Source organism: Salvelinus alpinus, chromosome 28 (genome assembly GCF_045679555.1).
Source record: "Salvelinus alpinus chromosome 28, SLU_Salpinus.1, whole genome shotgun sequence".
Classification (NCBI taxonomy): domain Eukaryota; kingdom Metazoa; phylum Chordata; class Actinopteri; order Salmoniformes; family Salmonidae; genus Salvelinus; species Salvelinus alpinus.
This window is the reverse complement of record NC_092113.1, coordinates 45512269-45528982: the sequence shown is the minus strand read 5'-3', so window position 1 is coordinate 45528982 and position 16714 is coordinate 45512269. Positions and strand designations below refer to the sequence as shown.

The 16714-nt window shown below is 43.3% G+C and overlaps 1 protein-coding gene across 2 annotated transcripts in view; it reads left to right on the top strand.

The window, feature by feature from the left end:
• Positions 1-16714, top strand: part of ap4b1 (adaptor related protein complex 4 subunit beta 1) — a 33847-nt gene that overhangs the window by 11381 nt on the left and 5752 nt on the right. For both annotated transcript variants that reach the window (XM_071373284.1, XM_071373283.1), the window contains exons 6-8: positions 1098-1245; positions 4276-4561; positions 15692-15790. In XM_071373284.1, coding sequence (XP_071229385.1) covers positions 1098-1245; positions 4276-4561; positions 15692-15790 — 533 coding nt within the window. The remainder of the gene's footprint in view (positions 1-1097; positions 1246-4275; positions 4562-15691; positions 15791-16714) is intronic.

Here is a 16714-nt window from a genome sequence, read left to right as displayed (position 1 = left end):
ACACACACATTATACACACAATATACACACAATATACACACATTATACACACATTATACACACAATATACACACATTACAACCTAACACAGAGATAGGTAGGTACACACACAATATACACACAATATACACACAATATACACACAATATACACACATTATACACACAATATACACACATTACAACCTAACACAGAGATAGGTAGGTACACACACAATATACACACAATATACACACATTATACACACAATATACACACATTACCACCTAACACAGAGATAGGTAGGTACACACACAATATACACACATTATACACACATTATACACACATTACCACCTAACACGGAGATAGGTAGGTACACACACAATATACACACAATATACACACATTATACACACAATATACACACATTATACACACAATATACACACATTACAACCTAACACAGAGATAGGTAGGTACACACACATTATACACACAATATACACACATTATACACACAATATACACACATTATACACACATTATACACACATTACCACCTAACACAGAGATAGGTAGGTACACACACAATATACACACAATATACACACATTATACACACAATATACACACAATATACACACATTATACACACATTATACACACAATATACACACAATATACACACACCTAACACAGAGATAGGTAGGTACACACACAATATACACACATTATACACACAATATACACACATTATACACACAATATACACACATTATACACACAATATACACACAATATACACACATTATACACACAATATACACACAATATACACACATTATACACACAATATACACGCATTATACACACATTATACACACAAGATACACACATTATACACACATTATACACACAATATACACACATTATACACACATTATACACACAATATACACACATTATACACACAATATACACACATTATACACACATTATACACACAATATACACACAATATACACACATTATACCCACAGACATACACAGGTACACACATACCTTACACACACACACATCCAAGGCATGCTATAAGTGCCCCTCCTGTGTTCCAGATGTGGCTGTAGTGAATGAGCTGTATGGGTTGCTAAGGGACCCAGACCCGGTCGTCATGGTGAACTGTCTCCGGGCACTGGAGGAGATTCTACAGGAAGAAGGGGGCGTGGCTATCAACAAACCCATTGCTCACCACCTCCTCAACAGGTAGGTGGAGGGGGGGTTGTGTGTGTGTGTGTGTAGTCTCGCTCTTAAAATGACTCGTACTCAATGTGTGGGTGTCTCTGTGTGTGTCTCTCTCTCTCTCTCTCTCTGTTTCTGTGTGTGTGTTAATTCAATTTCAGGGCTTTATTGGCATGGGAAACATATGTTAACATTGCCAAAGCACGTGAAATGGATAATAACCAAAAGTGAAATAAACAATATACAAGTAACAGTAAACATTACTCACAAAAGTTCCAAAAGATATGAAAATAAATAAATATGGGTTGTATTTACAATGGTGTTTGTTCTTCACTGGTTTCCCTTTTCCTTGTCTCTCTCTCTCTCTCTCTCTCTCTCTCTCTCTGTCTCTCTGTTTCTCTCTCTCTGCGCTCCAGACTGAAGCTATGTGATGTGTTTCTCTCTCTCTCTGCGTTCCAGACTGAAGCTATGTGATGTGTTTCTCTCTCTCTCTGCGTTCCAGACTGAAGCTATGTGATGTGTTTCTCTCTCTCTCTGCGTTCCAGACTGAAGCTATGTGATGTGTTTCTCTCTCTCTCTGCGTTCCAGACTGAAGCTATGTGATGTGTTTCTCTCTCTCTGCGTTCCAGACTGAAGCTATGTGATGTGTTTCTCTCTCTCTCTCTGCGTTCCAGACTGAAGCTATGTGATGTGTTTCTCTCTCTCTGCGTTCCAGACTGAAGCTATGTGATGTGTTTCTCTCTCTCTGCGTTCCAGACTGAAGCTATGTGATGTGTTTCTCTCTCTCTGCGTTCCAGACTGAAGCTATGTGATGTGTTTCTCTCTCTCTCTGCGTTCCAGACTGAAGCTATGTGATGTGTTTCTCTCTCTCTGCGTTCCAGACTGAAGCTATGTGATGTGTTTCTCTCTCTCTCTGCGTTCCAGACTGAAGCTATGTGATGTGTTTCTCTCTCTCTGCGTTCCAGACTGAAGCTATGTGATGTGTTTCTCTCTCTCTGCGTTCCAGACTGAAGCTATGTGATGTGTTTCTCTCTCTCTCTCTGCGTTCCAGACTGAAGCTATGTGATGTGTTTCTCTCTCTCTGCGTTCCAGACTGAAGCTATGTGATGTGTGGGGCCAGTCTGAGGTGCTAACGGTGCTCCAGACTGAAGCTATGTGATGTGTTTCTCTCTCTCTCTGCGTTCCAGACTGAAGCTATGTGATGTGTTTCTCTCTCTCTCTGCGTTCCAGACTGAAGCTATGTGATGTGTTTCTCTCTCTCTCTGCGTTCCAGACTGAAGCTATGTGATGTGTTTCTCTCTCTCTCTGCGTTCCAGACTGAAGCTATGTGATGTGTTTCTCTCTCTCTGCGTTCCAGACTGAAGCTATGTGATGTGTCTCTCTCTCTCTGTGTTCCAGACTGAAGCTATGTGATGTGTTTCTCTCTCTCTGCGTTCCAGACTGAAGCTATGTGATGTGTTTCTCTCTCTCTGTCTCTCTGTTTCTCTCTCTCTCTGCGTTCCAGACTGAAGCTATGTGATGTGTTTCTCTCTCTCTGTCTCTCTGTTTCTCTCTCTCTACGTTCCAGACTGAAGCTATGTGATGTGTTTCTCTCTCTCTCTACATTCCAGACTGAAGCTATGTGATGTGTTTCTCTCTCTCTGCGTTCCAGACTGAAGCTATGTGATGTGTTTCTCTCTCTCTGTCTCTCTGTTTCTCTCTCTCTACGTTCCAGACTGAAGCTATGTGATGTGTTTCTCTCTCTCTCTGCGCTCCAGACTGAAGCTATGTGATGTGTCTCTCTCTCTCTGCGTTCCAGACTGAAGCTATGTGATGTGTTTCTCTCTCTCTCTGCGTTCCAGACTGAAGCTATGTGATGTGTTTCTCTCTTTCTCTGTCTCTCTGTTTCTCTCTCTCTGCGCTCCAGACTGAAGCTATGTGATGTGTTTCTCTCTCTCTGCGTTCCAGACTGAAGCTATGTGATGTGTTTCTCTCTCTCTCTGCGTTCCAGACTGAAGCTATGTGATGTGTTTCTCTCTCTCTACGTTCCAGACTGAAGCTATGTGATGTGTTTCTCTCTCTCTCTGCGTTCCAGACTGAAGCTATGTGATGTGTTTCTCTCTCTCTACGTTCCAGACTGAACCTATGTGATGTGTTTCTCTCTCTCTGCGCTCCAGACTGAAGCTATGTGATGTGTTTCTCTCTCTCTGTGTGCTCCAGACTGAAGCTATGTGATGTGTTTCTCTCTCTCTGCGTTCCAGACTGAACCTATGTGATGTGTTTCTCTCTCTCTCTGCGTTCCAGACTGAAGCTATGTGATGTGTGGGGCCAGTCTGAGGTGCTAACGGTGCTCCAGACTGAAGCTATGTGATGTGTTTCTCTCTCTCTCTGCGTTCCAGACTGAAGCTATGTGATGTGTTTCTCTCTCTCTGCGTTCCAGACTGAAGCTATGTGATGTGTTTCTCTCTCTCTCTCTGCGTTCCAGACTGAAGCTATGTGATGTGTTTCTCTCTCTCTCTCTGCGTTCCAGACTGAAGCTATGTGATGTGTTTCTCTCTCTCTCTGCGTTCCAGACTGAAGCTATGTGATGTGTTTCTCTCTCTCTCTCTGCGTTCCAGACTGAAGCTATGTGATGTGTTTCTCTCTCTCTGCGTTCCAGACTGAAGCTATGTGATGTGTTTCTCTCTCTCTGCGTTCCAGACTGAAGCTATGTGATGTGTTTCTCTCTCTCTGTGTTCCAGACTGAAGCTATGTGATGTGTTTCTCTCTCTCTGCGTTCCAGACTGAAGCTATGTGATGTGTTTCTCTCTCTCTGCGTTCCAGACTGAAGCTATGTGATGTGTTTCTCTCTCTCTGCGTTCCAGACTGAAGCTATGTGATGTGTTTCTCTCTCTCTGCGTTCCAGACTGAAGCTATGTGATGTGTTTCTCTCTCTCTGCGTTCCAGACTGAAGCTATGTGATGTGTTTCTCTCTCTCTCTGCGTTCCAGACTGAAGCTATGTGATGTGTTTCTCTCTCTCTCTCTGCGTTCCAGACTGAAGCTATGTGATGTGTTTCTCTCTCTCTGCGTTCCAGACTGAAGCTATGTGATGTGTGGGGCCAGTCTGAGGTGCTAACGGTGCTCCAGCGGTATCAGCCTCGCAGCGAAGAAGAGCTGTTCGACATACTATCTCTGTTAGACCCCGCCCTTCTCTCTCACCACGCCCCCGTCATGGCCGCCACGCTCCGCCTCTTCCTGTCCCTGTGTTCCACGCTGCCTGCCGTGTGTATGTCGGCACTTGAGAGAGCACGGGGCCCCCTCCTGGCTGCCGCAGGCAGCACCTCCCGGGAACTACGCTATGCAGCGCTATGTCACATCCAGGTGTGTTCTATGTCACATGTCACATCCAGGTGTGTTTTATGTCATATTCTATTAGGTGGTGGGCCGTAGCAAGCTATCTTTCAGCTGTGCTAACATAATTGCAAAAGGGTTTTCTATTAGCATTTTAAAATGATAAACTTGGATTAGCTAACACAACGTGCCATTGGAACACAGGAGTGATGGTTGCTGATAATGGGCCTCTGTACCCCTATGTAGAGATTCCATAACAAATCTGCCGTTTCCAGCTACAATAGTCATTTACAACATTAACAATGTCTACACTGTATTTCTGATAAATGTGATGTTATTTTAATGGACAAAACAATAGCTTTTCTTTAAAAAACAAGGACATTTCTAAGTGACCCCAAACTTTTGAACAGTAGTGTCTGTACAGTTGAAGTCAGAAGTTTACATTCACTTAGGTTGGAGTCATTAAAACTAGTTTTTCAACCACTCCACAAACGTATTGTTAACAAACTATAGTTTTGGCAAGTCGGTTAGGACATCTACTTTGTGCATGACACAAGTCATTTTTCCAACAATTGTTTACAGACAGATTATTTCACTTATAATTCACTGTATCACAATTCCAGTGGGTCAGAAGTTTACATACACTAAGTTGACTGTGCCTTTAAGCAGCTTGGAACATTCCAGAAAATAATGTCATTGCTTTAGAAGCTTCTGATAGGCTAATTTACATAATTTGAGTCAATTGGAGGTGTACCTGTGGATGTATTTCAAGGCCTACCTTCAAACTCGGTGCCTCTTTGCTTGACATCATGGGAAAATCAAAATAAATCAGCCAAGACCTCAGAAAAAGAATTGTAGACCTCCACGAGTCTGGTTCATCCTTGGGAGCAATTTCCAAGCCCCTGAAGGTACCACGTTCATCTGTACAAACAATAGTACGCAAGTATAAACACCATGGGACCATGCAGCCGTCATACCTGTCAGGAAGGAGACGCGTTCTGTCTCCTAGAGATGAACGTACTTTGGTGCGAAAAGTGCAAATCAATCCCAGATCAACAGCAAAGGACCTTGTGAAGATGCTGGAGGAAACAGGTACAAAAGTATCTATATCCACAGTAAAACAAGTCCTATATCACATAACTAACATAACATAACTAGATGTGTAGGCTATGCCAGATGTGTTGGCTATGCCAGATGTGTTGGCTATGCCAGATGTGTAGGCTATGCTAGATGTGTAGGCTATGCCATATGTGTTGGCTATGCCAGATGTGTAGGCTATGCCAGATGTGTAGGCTATGCTAGATGTGTAGGCTATGCTAGATGTGTAGGCTATGCCAGATGTGTAGGCTATGCTAGATGTGTAGGCTATGCTAGATGTGTAGGTTATGCCAGATGTGTTGGCTATGCTAGATGTGTAGGCTATGCTAGATGTGTAGGCTATGCCATATGTGTTGGCTATGCCAGATGTGTAGGCTATGCTAGATGTGTAGGCTATGCTAGATGTGTTGGCTATGCTAGATGTGTAGGCTATGCCATATGTGTAGGCTATGCTAGATGTGTAGGCTATGCTAGATGTGTAGGCTATGCTAGATGTGTAGGCTATGCTAGATGTGTAGGCTATGCTAGATGTGTAGGCTATGCTAGATGTGTAGGCTATGCTAGATGTGTAGGCTATGCTAGATGTGTAGGCTATGCTAGATGTGTAGGCTATGCTAGATGTGTTGGCTATGCCAGATGTGTAGGCTATGCCAGATGTGTAGGCTATGCTAGATGTGTAGGCTATGCTAGATGTGTTGGCTATGCTAGATGTGTAGGCTATGCCATATGTGTAGGCTATGCTAGATGTGTAGGCTATGCTAGATGTGTAGGCTATGCTAGATGTGTAGGCTATGCCATATGTGTAGGCTATGCCATATGTGTAGGCTATGCCAGATGTGTAGGCTATGCCAGATGTGTTGGCTATGCCAGATGTGTTGGCTATGCCATATGTGTTGGCTATGCCAGATGTGTTGGCTATGCCAGATGTGTTGGCTATGCTAGATGTGTAGGCTATGCCAGATGTGTTGGCTATGCCAGATGTGTTGGCTATGCCAGATGTGTTGGCTATGCCATATGTGTAGGCTATGCCATATGTGTAGGCTATGCCAGATGTGTAGGCTATGCTAGATGTGTAGGCTATGCTAGATGTGTAGGCTATGCTAGATGTGTAGGCTATGCCAGATGTGTTGGCTATGCCATATGTGTTGGCTATGCCAGATGTGTAGGCTATGCTAGATGGGTAGAATATGCTAGATGTGTAGGCTATGCTAGATGTGTTGGCTATGCTAGATGTGTAGGCTATGCCATATGTGTAGGCTATGCCATATGTGTAGGCTATGCCAGATGTGTAGGCTATGCTAGATGTGTAGGCTATGCTAGATGTGTTGGCTATGCTAGATGTGTAGGCTATGCCAGATGTGTAGGCTATGCCAGATGTGTTGGCTATGCTAGATGTGTTGGCTATGCTAGATGTGTAGGCTATGCTAGATGGGTAGGCTATGCTAGATGTGTAGGCTATGCTAGATGTGTAGGCTATGCTAGATGTGTAGGCTATGCCATATAAAGGTATTCCAAGATGGCGTAGCAGTCGAACGTGTGTATGTCTTGTCCCGTGTAAATAGTCCTCGTATTTTTCGTATACATTTCGTATATATTTTAATTTCACTTTCCATCTAGGAACTGAATATACATTCCTACATTCCGCCTCACCCAATGTGGTACGGACCTGCTATTTTTTATACTTTAGAACCGTAACCCCAATCAGAAGCTAGCCAGATAACTAGCTACTAGCTAGTAGTCAGTTAGCCACTGCTGCGGTCTTCACCCTTAACTCGGACACAGCCAGCTTCAGCTCGAGCCAATACCTGCCAGTCTGCAAGCGCGATATCAACCCAGAGCATATAGGACTGCTTTTTCTCTACCACATCACCGGATTCCTGACGCAAGCTCTGGACAATTACACCGTATCATCACAGCTAGCTAGCTGCAACCGAGTGGCTACTACTGGCTAACACCTCTGTCCCGAAGCAAGCACCAGTTAGCCTTGAGCTAGCCTCGAGCTAGGCCCATCTGCCGGCTAGCCGAAGAGGTCTACCAGCGAATTCTTGGGCTACAATACCTCTTTTGCCAATTGGACTGGACCTTTTTTTTGCCGACACAGAGCCCTGCCAATCCATCACAACTGGTCTAAATCAGCTACAAGCTAATTTAGCCATTTTTTGCCGCTGCTAGCAGCTTTTACCTTCTGCACAGACACCAGCCCTGTTATTAGCCTGGATATTACTCACCAATTTACCAGCATCGGACTGTCTCTCGACAACAACGCCGGATTCCTGCCGTAATCCCTGAGCCACTACTTCTGATCCTCACAGCTAGCTTGCAGCTAGCGCAGCTAGCGCCACTGCCACGAAGCTAGCACCAGTTAGCAAACACAATTCTACAATTCACAACCTCTCTTTCGCCATCCGGCTTGGATTCTCTGTCGACACGACCACGTCTGAGCAGACCCCCTCCGTCTGAGCAGACCACCCCCCGGGCTACTAACTTTAAACACCGCGTGCTAGCTTAGTGGAGGCCTCCCTGCTCCATCTACGGCTGCCCCCTGGACACTATGATCACTTGGCTACATAGCTGATGCCTGCTTGACTGTCCATTAATTCACGGTACTCCATTCTGTTTATTTGTGTTTTATCTGTCGGCTCTGTGCTTTAACTCAGGATCTGTGTGTAGTTAATCCGACCCTCTCTGCCTAGTCGTCGCCATTTTTACCTGTTGTTGCTGTGTTAGACTAGCACCCTGTTATTGCTGCTGTTATCTTACCTGTTGTTTTAGCTAGCTCTCCCAATCAAGACCTGCAATCACTTTATGCCTTATTGTATGTCTCTCTCAAATATCAATATGCCTTGCATACTGTTGTTCAGGCTAGTTATCATTATCATTGTTTTGGTTTGCAATGGACCCCGTAGTTCCACTCTCCGTACCTCTGATACCTCCTTTGTCCCACCCCCCACACATGCGGTGACCTCACCCATTGAGACCAGCATGTCCAGAGATACAACCTCTCTTATCATCACCCAGTGCCTGGGCTTGCCTCCGCTGTACCCGTGCCCCACCATACCCCTGTCTGCACATTATGCCCAGAATCTATTCTACCACGCCCATAAATCTGCTCCTTTTATTCTTTGTCCCCAACGCTCTAGGCGACCAGTTTTGATAGCCTTTAGCCGCACCCTCATCCTACTACTCCTCTGTTCCTCGGGTGATGTGGAGGTAAACCCAGGCCCTGCATGTCCCCAGTCACCCTCATTTGTTGACTTCTGTGATCGAAAAAGCCTTGGCCTCATGCATGTCAACATCAGAAGCCTCCTCCCTAAGTTTGCCTTACTCACCGCTTTAGCACACTCTGCCAACCCTGATGTCCTTGCCGTGTCCGAATCCTGGCTTAGGAAGGCCACCAAAAATTCTGAGATTTCCATACCCAACTATAACACTTTCCGTCAAGATAGAACTGCCAAAGGGGGAGGAGTTGCAATCTACTGCAGAGATAGCCTGCAAAGTTCTGTCATACTTTCCAGGTCTATGCCCAAACAGTTCGAACTTCTAATTTTAAAAATTAATCTCTCCAGAAATAAGTCTCTCACTGTTGCCGCCTGCTACCGACCCCCCTCAGCTCCCAGCTGTGCCCTGGACACCATCTGTGAATTGATCGCTCCCCATCTAGCTTCAGAGTTTGTTCTGTTAGGTGACCTAAACTGGGATATGCTTAACACCCCGGCAGTCCTACAATCCAAGCTTGATGCCCTCAATCTCACACAAATCATCAAGGAACCCACCAGGTACAACCCTAAATCCGTAAACATGGGCACCCTAATAGACATTATCCTGACCAACCTGCCCTCCAAATACACCTCTGCTGTCTTCAATCAAGATCTCAGCGATCACTGCCTCATTGCCTGTATCCGCCACGGGTCCGCGGTCAAACGACCACCCCTCATCACTGTCAAACGCTCCCTAAAACACTTCTGCGAGCAGGCCTTTCTAATCGACCTGGCCCGGGTACCCTGGAAGGATATTGACCTCATCCCGTCAGTTGAGGATGCCTGGTCATTCTTTAAAAGTTACTTCCTCACCATATTAGACAAGCATGCTCCGTTCAAAAAATGCAGAACCAAGAACAGATATAGCCCTTGGTTCACTCCAGACCTGACTGCCCTCGACCAGCACAAAAACATCCTGTGGCGAACTGCAATAGCATCGAAGAGCCCCCGCGATATGCAACTGTTCAGGGAAGTCAGGAACCAATACACGCAGTCAGTCAGGAAAGCAAAGGCCAGCTTTTTCAAGCAGAAATTTGCATCCTGTAGCTCTAACTCCAAAAAGTTCTGGGATACTGTAAAGTCCATGGAAAACAAGAGCACCTCCTCCCAGCTGCCCACTGCACTGAGGCTAGGTAACACGGTCACCACTGATAAGTCCGTGATAATCGAAAACTTCAACAAACATTTCTCAATGGCTGGCCATGCCTTCCTCCTGGCGACTCCAACCTTGGCCAACAGCCCCGCCCCCCCCGCTGCTACTCGCCCAAGCCTCCCCAGCTTCTCCTTTACCCATATCCAGATAGCAGATGTTCTGAAAGAGCTGGAAAACCTGGACCCATACAAATCAGCTGGGCTTGACAATCTGGACCCCCTATTTCTGAAACTGTCCGCCGCCATTGTCGCACCCCCTATTACCAGCCTGTTCAACCTCTCCTTCGTATCATCTGAGATCCCCAAGGATTGGAAAGCTGCCGCGGTCATCCCCCTCTTCAAAGGGGGAGACACCCTGGACCCAAACTGTTACAGACCTATATCCATCCTGCCCTGCCTATCCAAGGTCTTCGAAAGCCAAGTCAACAAACAGATCACTGACCATCTCGAATCCCACCGTACCTTCTCCGCTGTGCAATCCGGTTTCCGAGCCGGTCACGGGTGCACCTCAGCCACGCTCAAGGTACTAAACGATATCATAACCGCCATCGATAAAAGACATTACTGTGCAGCCGTCTTCATCGACCTGGCCAAGGCTTTCGACTCTGTCAATCACCATATTCTTATCGGCAGACTCAGTAGCCTCGGTTTTTCTAATGACTGCCTTGCCTGGTTCACCAACTACTTTGCAGACAGAGTTCAGTGTGTCAAATCGGAGGGCATGTTGTCCGGTCCTCTGGCAGTCTCTATGGGGGTACCACAGGGTTCAATTCTCGGGCCGACTCTTTTCTCTGTATACATCAATGATGTTGCTCTTGCTGCGGGCGATTCCCTGATCCACCTCTACGCAGACGACACCATTCTATATACTTCCGGCCCTTCCTTGGACACTGTGCTATCTAACCTCCAAACGAGCTTCAATGCCATACAACACTCCTTCCGTGGCCTCCAACTGCTCTTAAACGCTAGTAAAACCAAATGCATGCTTTTCAACCGTTCGCTGCCTGCACCCGCACGCCCGACTAGCATCACCACCCTGGACGGTTCCGACCTAGAATATGTGGACATCTATAAGTACCTAGGTGTCTGGCTAGACTGCAAACTCTCCTTCCAGACTCATATCAAACATCTCCAATCCAAAATCAAATCAAGAATCGGCTTTCTATTCCGCAACAAAGCCTCCTTCACTCACGCCGCCAAACCTCCTTCACTCACGCCGCCAAACTTACCCTAGTAAAACTGACTATCCTACCGATCCTCGACTTCGGCGATGTCATCTACAAAATAGCTTCCAATACTCTACTCAGCAAACTGGATGCAGTTTATCACAGTGCCATTCGTTTTGTTACTAAAGCACCTTATACGACCCACCACTGCGACCTGTATGCCCTAGTCGGCTGGCCCTCGCTACATGTTCGTCGTCAGACCCACTGGCTCCAGGTCATCTACAAGGCTATGCTAGGTAAAGTGCCTCCTTATCTCAGTTCACTGGTCACGATGGCTACACCCACCCGCAGCACGCGCTCCAGCAGGTGTATCTCACTGATCATCCCTAAAGCCAAAACCTCATTTGGACGCCTTTCCTTCCAGTTCTCTGCTGCCTGCGACTGGAACGAATTGCAAAAATCTCTGAAGTTGGAGACTTTTATCTCCCTCAACAACTTTAAAAATCTGCTATCCGAGCAGCTAACCGATCGCTGCAGCTGTACATAGTCCATCTGTAAACTACCCACCCAATTTACCTACCTCACCCCCCATACTGCTTTTATTTATTTACTTTTCTGCTCTTTTGCACACCAGTATCTCTTCTTGCACATGATCATCTGATGATTTATCACTCCAGTGTTAATCTGCTAAATTGTAATTATTCGATTTATTGCCTACCTCATGCCTTTTTGCACACATTGTATATAGATTCTCTTTTTTTCTACCATGTTATTGACTTGTTTATTGTTTACTCCATGTGTAACTCTGTGTTGTCTGTTCACACTGCTATGCTTTATCTTGGCCAGGTCGCAGTTGCAAATGAGAACTTGTTCTCAACTAGCCTACCTGGTTAAATAAAGGTGAAATAAAAATAAAAAAAATAAAAAAATATGTGTTGGCTAATATGCAGCTGTCGTTTTTAAACCTCCATTCTAGCATACACACATTTCTATCTATACTGAACTAAAATATGAAGGTAACATGTGAAGTGTTGGTCTGTTTCATGAGCTGAAATAACACATCACATGTTCCAGAGGCACAAACAGATACACCACATGGCCAAAAGTATGTGGACACCTCTCATGGTACATCTCATTCCAAAATCATGGGCATTAATATGGAGCTGGTCCCCCTTTGCTGCTATAACAGCCTCCACTCTTCTGGGAAGGCATTAATATGGAGTTGGTCCCCCTTTTGCTGCTATTACAGCCTCCACTCTTCTGGGAAGGCATTAATATGGAGTTGGTCCCCCCCTTTGCTGCTATAACAGCCTCCACTCTTCTGGGAAGTCATTAATATGGAGTTGGTCCCCCTTTTGCTGCTATAACAGCCTCCACTCTTCTGGGAAGGCATTAATATGGAGTTGGTCCCCCTTTTGCTGCTATAACAGACTCCACTCTTCTGGGAAGGCATTAATATGGAGTTGGTCCCCTTTGCTGCTATTACAGACTCCACTCTTCTGGGAAGGCATTAATATGGAGTTGGTCCCCTTTGCTGCTATTACAGCCTCCACTCTTCTGGGAAGGATTTCCACTAGATGTTGGAACATTGCTGCTGGGACTTGCTTCCATTCAGCCACAAGAGCATTAGTGAAGTCGGACACTGATGTTGGTCGATTAGGCCTGGCCTGCAGTCGGCGTTCCAATTCATCCTCCACCAAACTTTACAGTTGGCACTATGCCAAACCCAGATTCGTCTGACGGACTGCCAGATGACGCAGCGTGATTCATCGCGTTTGCACTGCTTCAGAGTCCAATGGCAGTGAGCTTTACACCACTTCAGCTGATGCTTGGCATTGCGCTTGGTGATCTTAGGCTTGTGTCCGGCTGCTCGGCCATGGAAACCCATTTCATGTAGCTGCTAACGAACAGTTGTTGTGCTGAAGTTTCTTCCAGGGGCAGTTTGGAAGGACAGACGATTTTTACCCCCTACGTAGTTCAGCGCTCGGCGGTCCCGTTCTGTGTTTTTTGTGGCCTACCACTTCGCGGCTGAGCTGTTGCTGCTTCTAGACGTTTCCACTTCACAATAACAGAACTTACAGTTGACCGGGGCAGCTCTAACAGTTGATGGGGCAGCACTTACAGTTGACCAGGGCAGCTCTAGCAGGGCAGAAATGTGATGACCTGACTTGTTGGAAAGGTGGCATCCTATGAAGGTGCCACGTTGAAAGTCACTGAGCTCTTCAGTAAGGCCATTCTACTGCCAATGTTTGTCTATGGAGATTGCATGGCTGTGTGCTCGGTTTTATACACCTGTCAGCAATGGTGAAATAGCCATAATAGCCACATACTTTTGACTATGAAGTGTATTCATCTTATTTCAGTCTTAATGTTAGTTCTTAACACACTGACAGATGAAGAAGCAGGCCATTGGCCATGCCTTGAATAACTGAAGCTGTTTAAAACTTAATATTAGGAAGGTGTTCCTAATGTTAATAATCAGTGTGTAATGTTTATAATCAGTGTAATGTTTATAATCAGTGTGTAATGTTTATAATCAGTGTGTGTAATGTTAATATTCAGTGTGTGTAATGTTTATAATCAGTGTAATGTTTATAATCAGTGTAATGTTTATAATCAGTGTAATGTTTATAATCAGTGTGTAATGTTTATAATCAGTGTAATGTTTATAATCAGTGTGTAATGTTTATAATCAGTGTAATGTTTATAATCAGTGTGTAATGTTTATAATCAGTGTAATGTTTATAATCAGTGTAATGTTTATAATCAGTGTAATGTTTATAATCAGTGTAATGTTTATAATCAGTGTAATGTTTATAATCAGTGTAATGTTTATAATCAGTGTAATGTTTATAATCAGTGTAATGTTTATAATCAGTGTAATGTTTATAATCAGTGTAATGTTTATAATCAGTGTGTAATGTTTATAATCAGTGTGTAATGTTTATAATCAGTGTGTAATGTTTATAATCAGTGTAATGTTTATAATCAGTGTAATGTTTATAATCAGTGTAATGTTTATAATCAGTGTAATGTTTATAATCAGTGTAATGTTTATAATCAGTGTAATGTTTATAATCAGTGTAATGTTTATAATCAGTGTAATGTTTATAATCAGTGTAATGTTTATAATCAGTGTAATGTTTATAATCAGTGTGTAATGTTTATAATCAGTGTAATGTTTATAATCAGTGTGTAATGTTTATAATCAGTGTAATGTTTATAATCAGTGTAATGTTTATAATCAGTGTGTAATGTTTATAATCAGTGTGTAATGTTTATAATCAGTGTGTAATGTTTATAATCAGTGTGTAATGTTTATAATCAGTGTAATGTTTATAATCAGTGTAATGTTTATAATCAGTGTAATGTTTATAATCAGTGTGTAATGTTTATAATCAGTGTAATGTTTATAATCAGTGTGTAATGTTTATAATCAGTGTGTGTAATGTTTATAATCAGTGTAATGTTTATAATCAGTGTGTAATGTTTATAATCAGTGTGTGTAATGTTTATAATCAGTGTGTAATGTTTATAATCAGTGTGTGTAATGTTTATAATCAGTGTAATGTTTATAATCAGTGTAATGTTTATAATCAGTGTAATGTTTATAATCAGTGTGTGTAATGTTTATAATCAGTGTGTGTAATGTTTATAATCAGTGTGTGTAATGTTTATAATCAGTGTGTGTAATGTTTATATTCAGTGTAATGTTTATAATCAGTGTAATGTTTATAATCAGTGTAATGTTTATAATCAGTGTGTAATGTTTATAATCAGTGTGTGTAATGTTTATAATCAGTGTATAATGTTTATAATCAGTGTGTGTAATGTTTATAATCAGTGTGTGTAATGTTTATAATCAGTGTGTGTAATGTTTATATTCAGTGTAATGTTTATAATCAGTGTAATGTTTATAATCAGTGTGTGTAATGTTTATAATCAGTGTGTGTAATGTTTATAATCAGTGTGTGTAATGTTAATATTCAGTGTGTGTAATGTTAATATTCAGTGTGTGTAATGTTTATAATCAGTGTGTGTAATGTTTATAATCAGTGTGTAATGTTTGTAATCAGTGTGTGTAATGTTTATAATCAGTGTAATGTTTATAATCAGTGTGTGTAATGTTTATAATCAGTGTAATGTTTATAATCAGTGTGTGTAATGTTTATATTCAGTGTGTGTAATGTTTATAATCAGTGTGTGTAATGTTAATATTCAGTGTGTGTAATGTTTATAATCAGTGTGTGTAATGTTTATATTCAGTGTGTGTAATGTTTATAATCAGTGTGTGTAATGTTAATATTCAGTGTGTGTAATGTTTATAATCAGTGTGTGTAATGTTTATAATCAGTGTGTGTAATGTTTATAATCAGTGTGTGTAATGTTTATAATCAGTGTGTGTAATGTTTATAATCAGTGTGTGTAATGTTTATAATCAGTGTGTGTAATGTTTGTAATCAGTGTGTGTAATGTTTATGTTCCAGCTGCTGCTGCGTTCTGAGCCTGGTCTGATGGGGGAACACTACAAGCGCTTCTTCTGCGGCTATGCTGAACCACCCTACATCAAACAGAACAAGATGCAGGTAGGGCTATGCTGAACCACCCTACATCAAACAGAACAAGATGCAGGTAGGGCTATGCTGAACCACCCTACATCAAACAGAACAAGATGCAGGTAGGGCTATGCTGAACCACCCTACATCAAACAGAACAAGATGCAGGTAGGGCTATGCTGAACCACCTACATCAAACAGAACAAGATGCAGGTAGGGCTATGCTGAACCACCCTACATCAAACAGAACAAGATGCAGGTAGGGCTATGCTGAACCACCTACATCAAACAGAACAAGATGCAGGTAGGGCTATGCTGAACCACCCTACATCACACAGAACAAGATGCAGGTAGGGCTATGCTGAACCACCCTACATCAAACAGAACAAGATGCAGGTAGGGCTATGCTGAACCACCCTACATCACACAGAACAAGATGCAGGTAGGGCTATGCTGAACCACCCTACATCACACAGAACAAGATGCAGGTAGGGCTATGCTGAACCACCCTACATCAAACAGAACAAGATGCAGGTAGGGCTATGCTGAACCACCCTACATCAAACAGAACAAGATGCAGGTAGGGCTATGCTGAACCACCTTACATCAAACAGAACAAGATGCAGGTAGGGCTATGCTGAACCACCCTACATCACACAGAACAAGATGCAGGTAGGGCTATGCTGAACCACCCTACATCAAACAGAACAAGATGCAGGTAGGGCTATGCTGAACCACCCTACATCAAACAGAACAAGATGCAGGTAGGGCTATGCTGAACCACCTACATCAAACAGAACAAGATGCAGGTAGGGCTATGCTGAACCACCCTACATCACACAGAACAAGATGCAGGTAGGGCTATGCTGAACCACCCTACATCAAACAGAACAAGATGCAGGTAGGGCTATGCTGAACCACCCTACATCACACAGAACAAGATGCAGGTAGGGC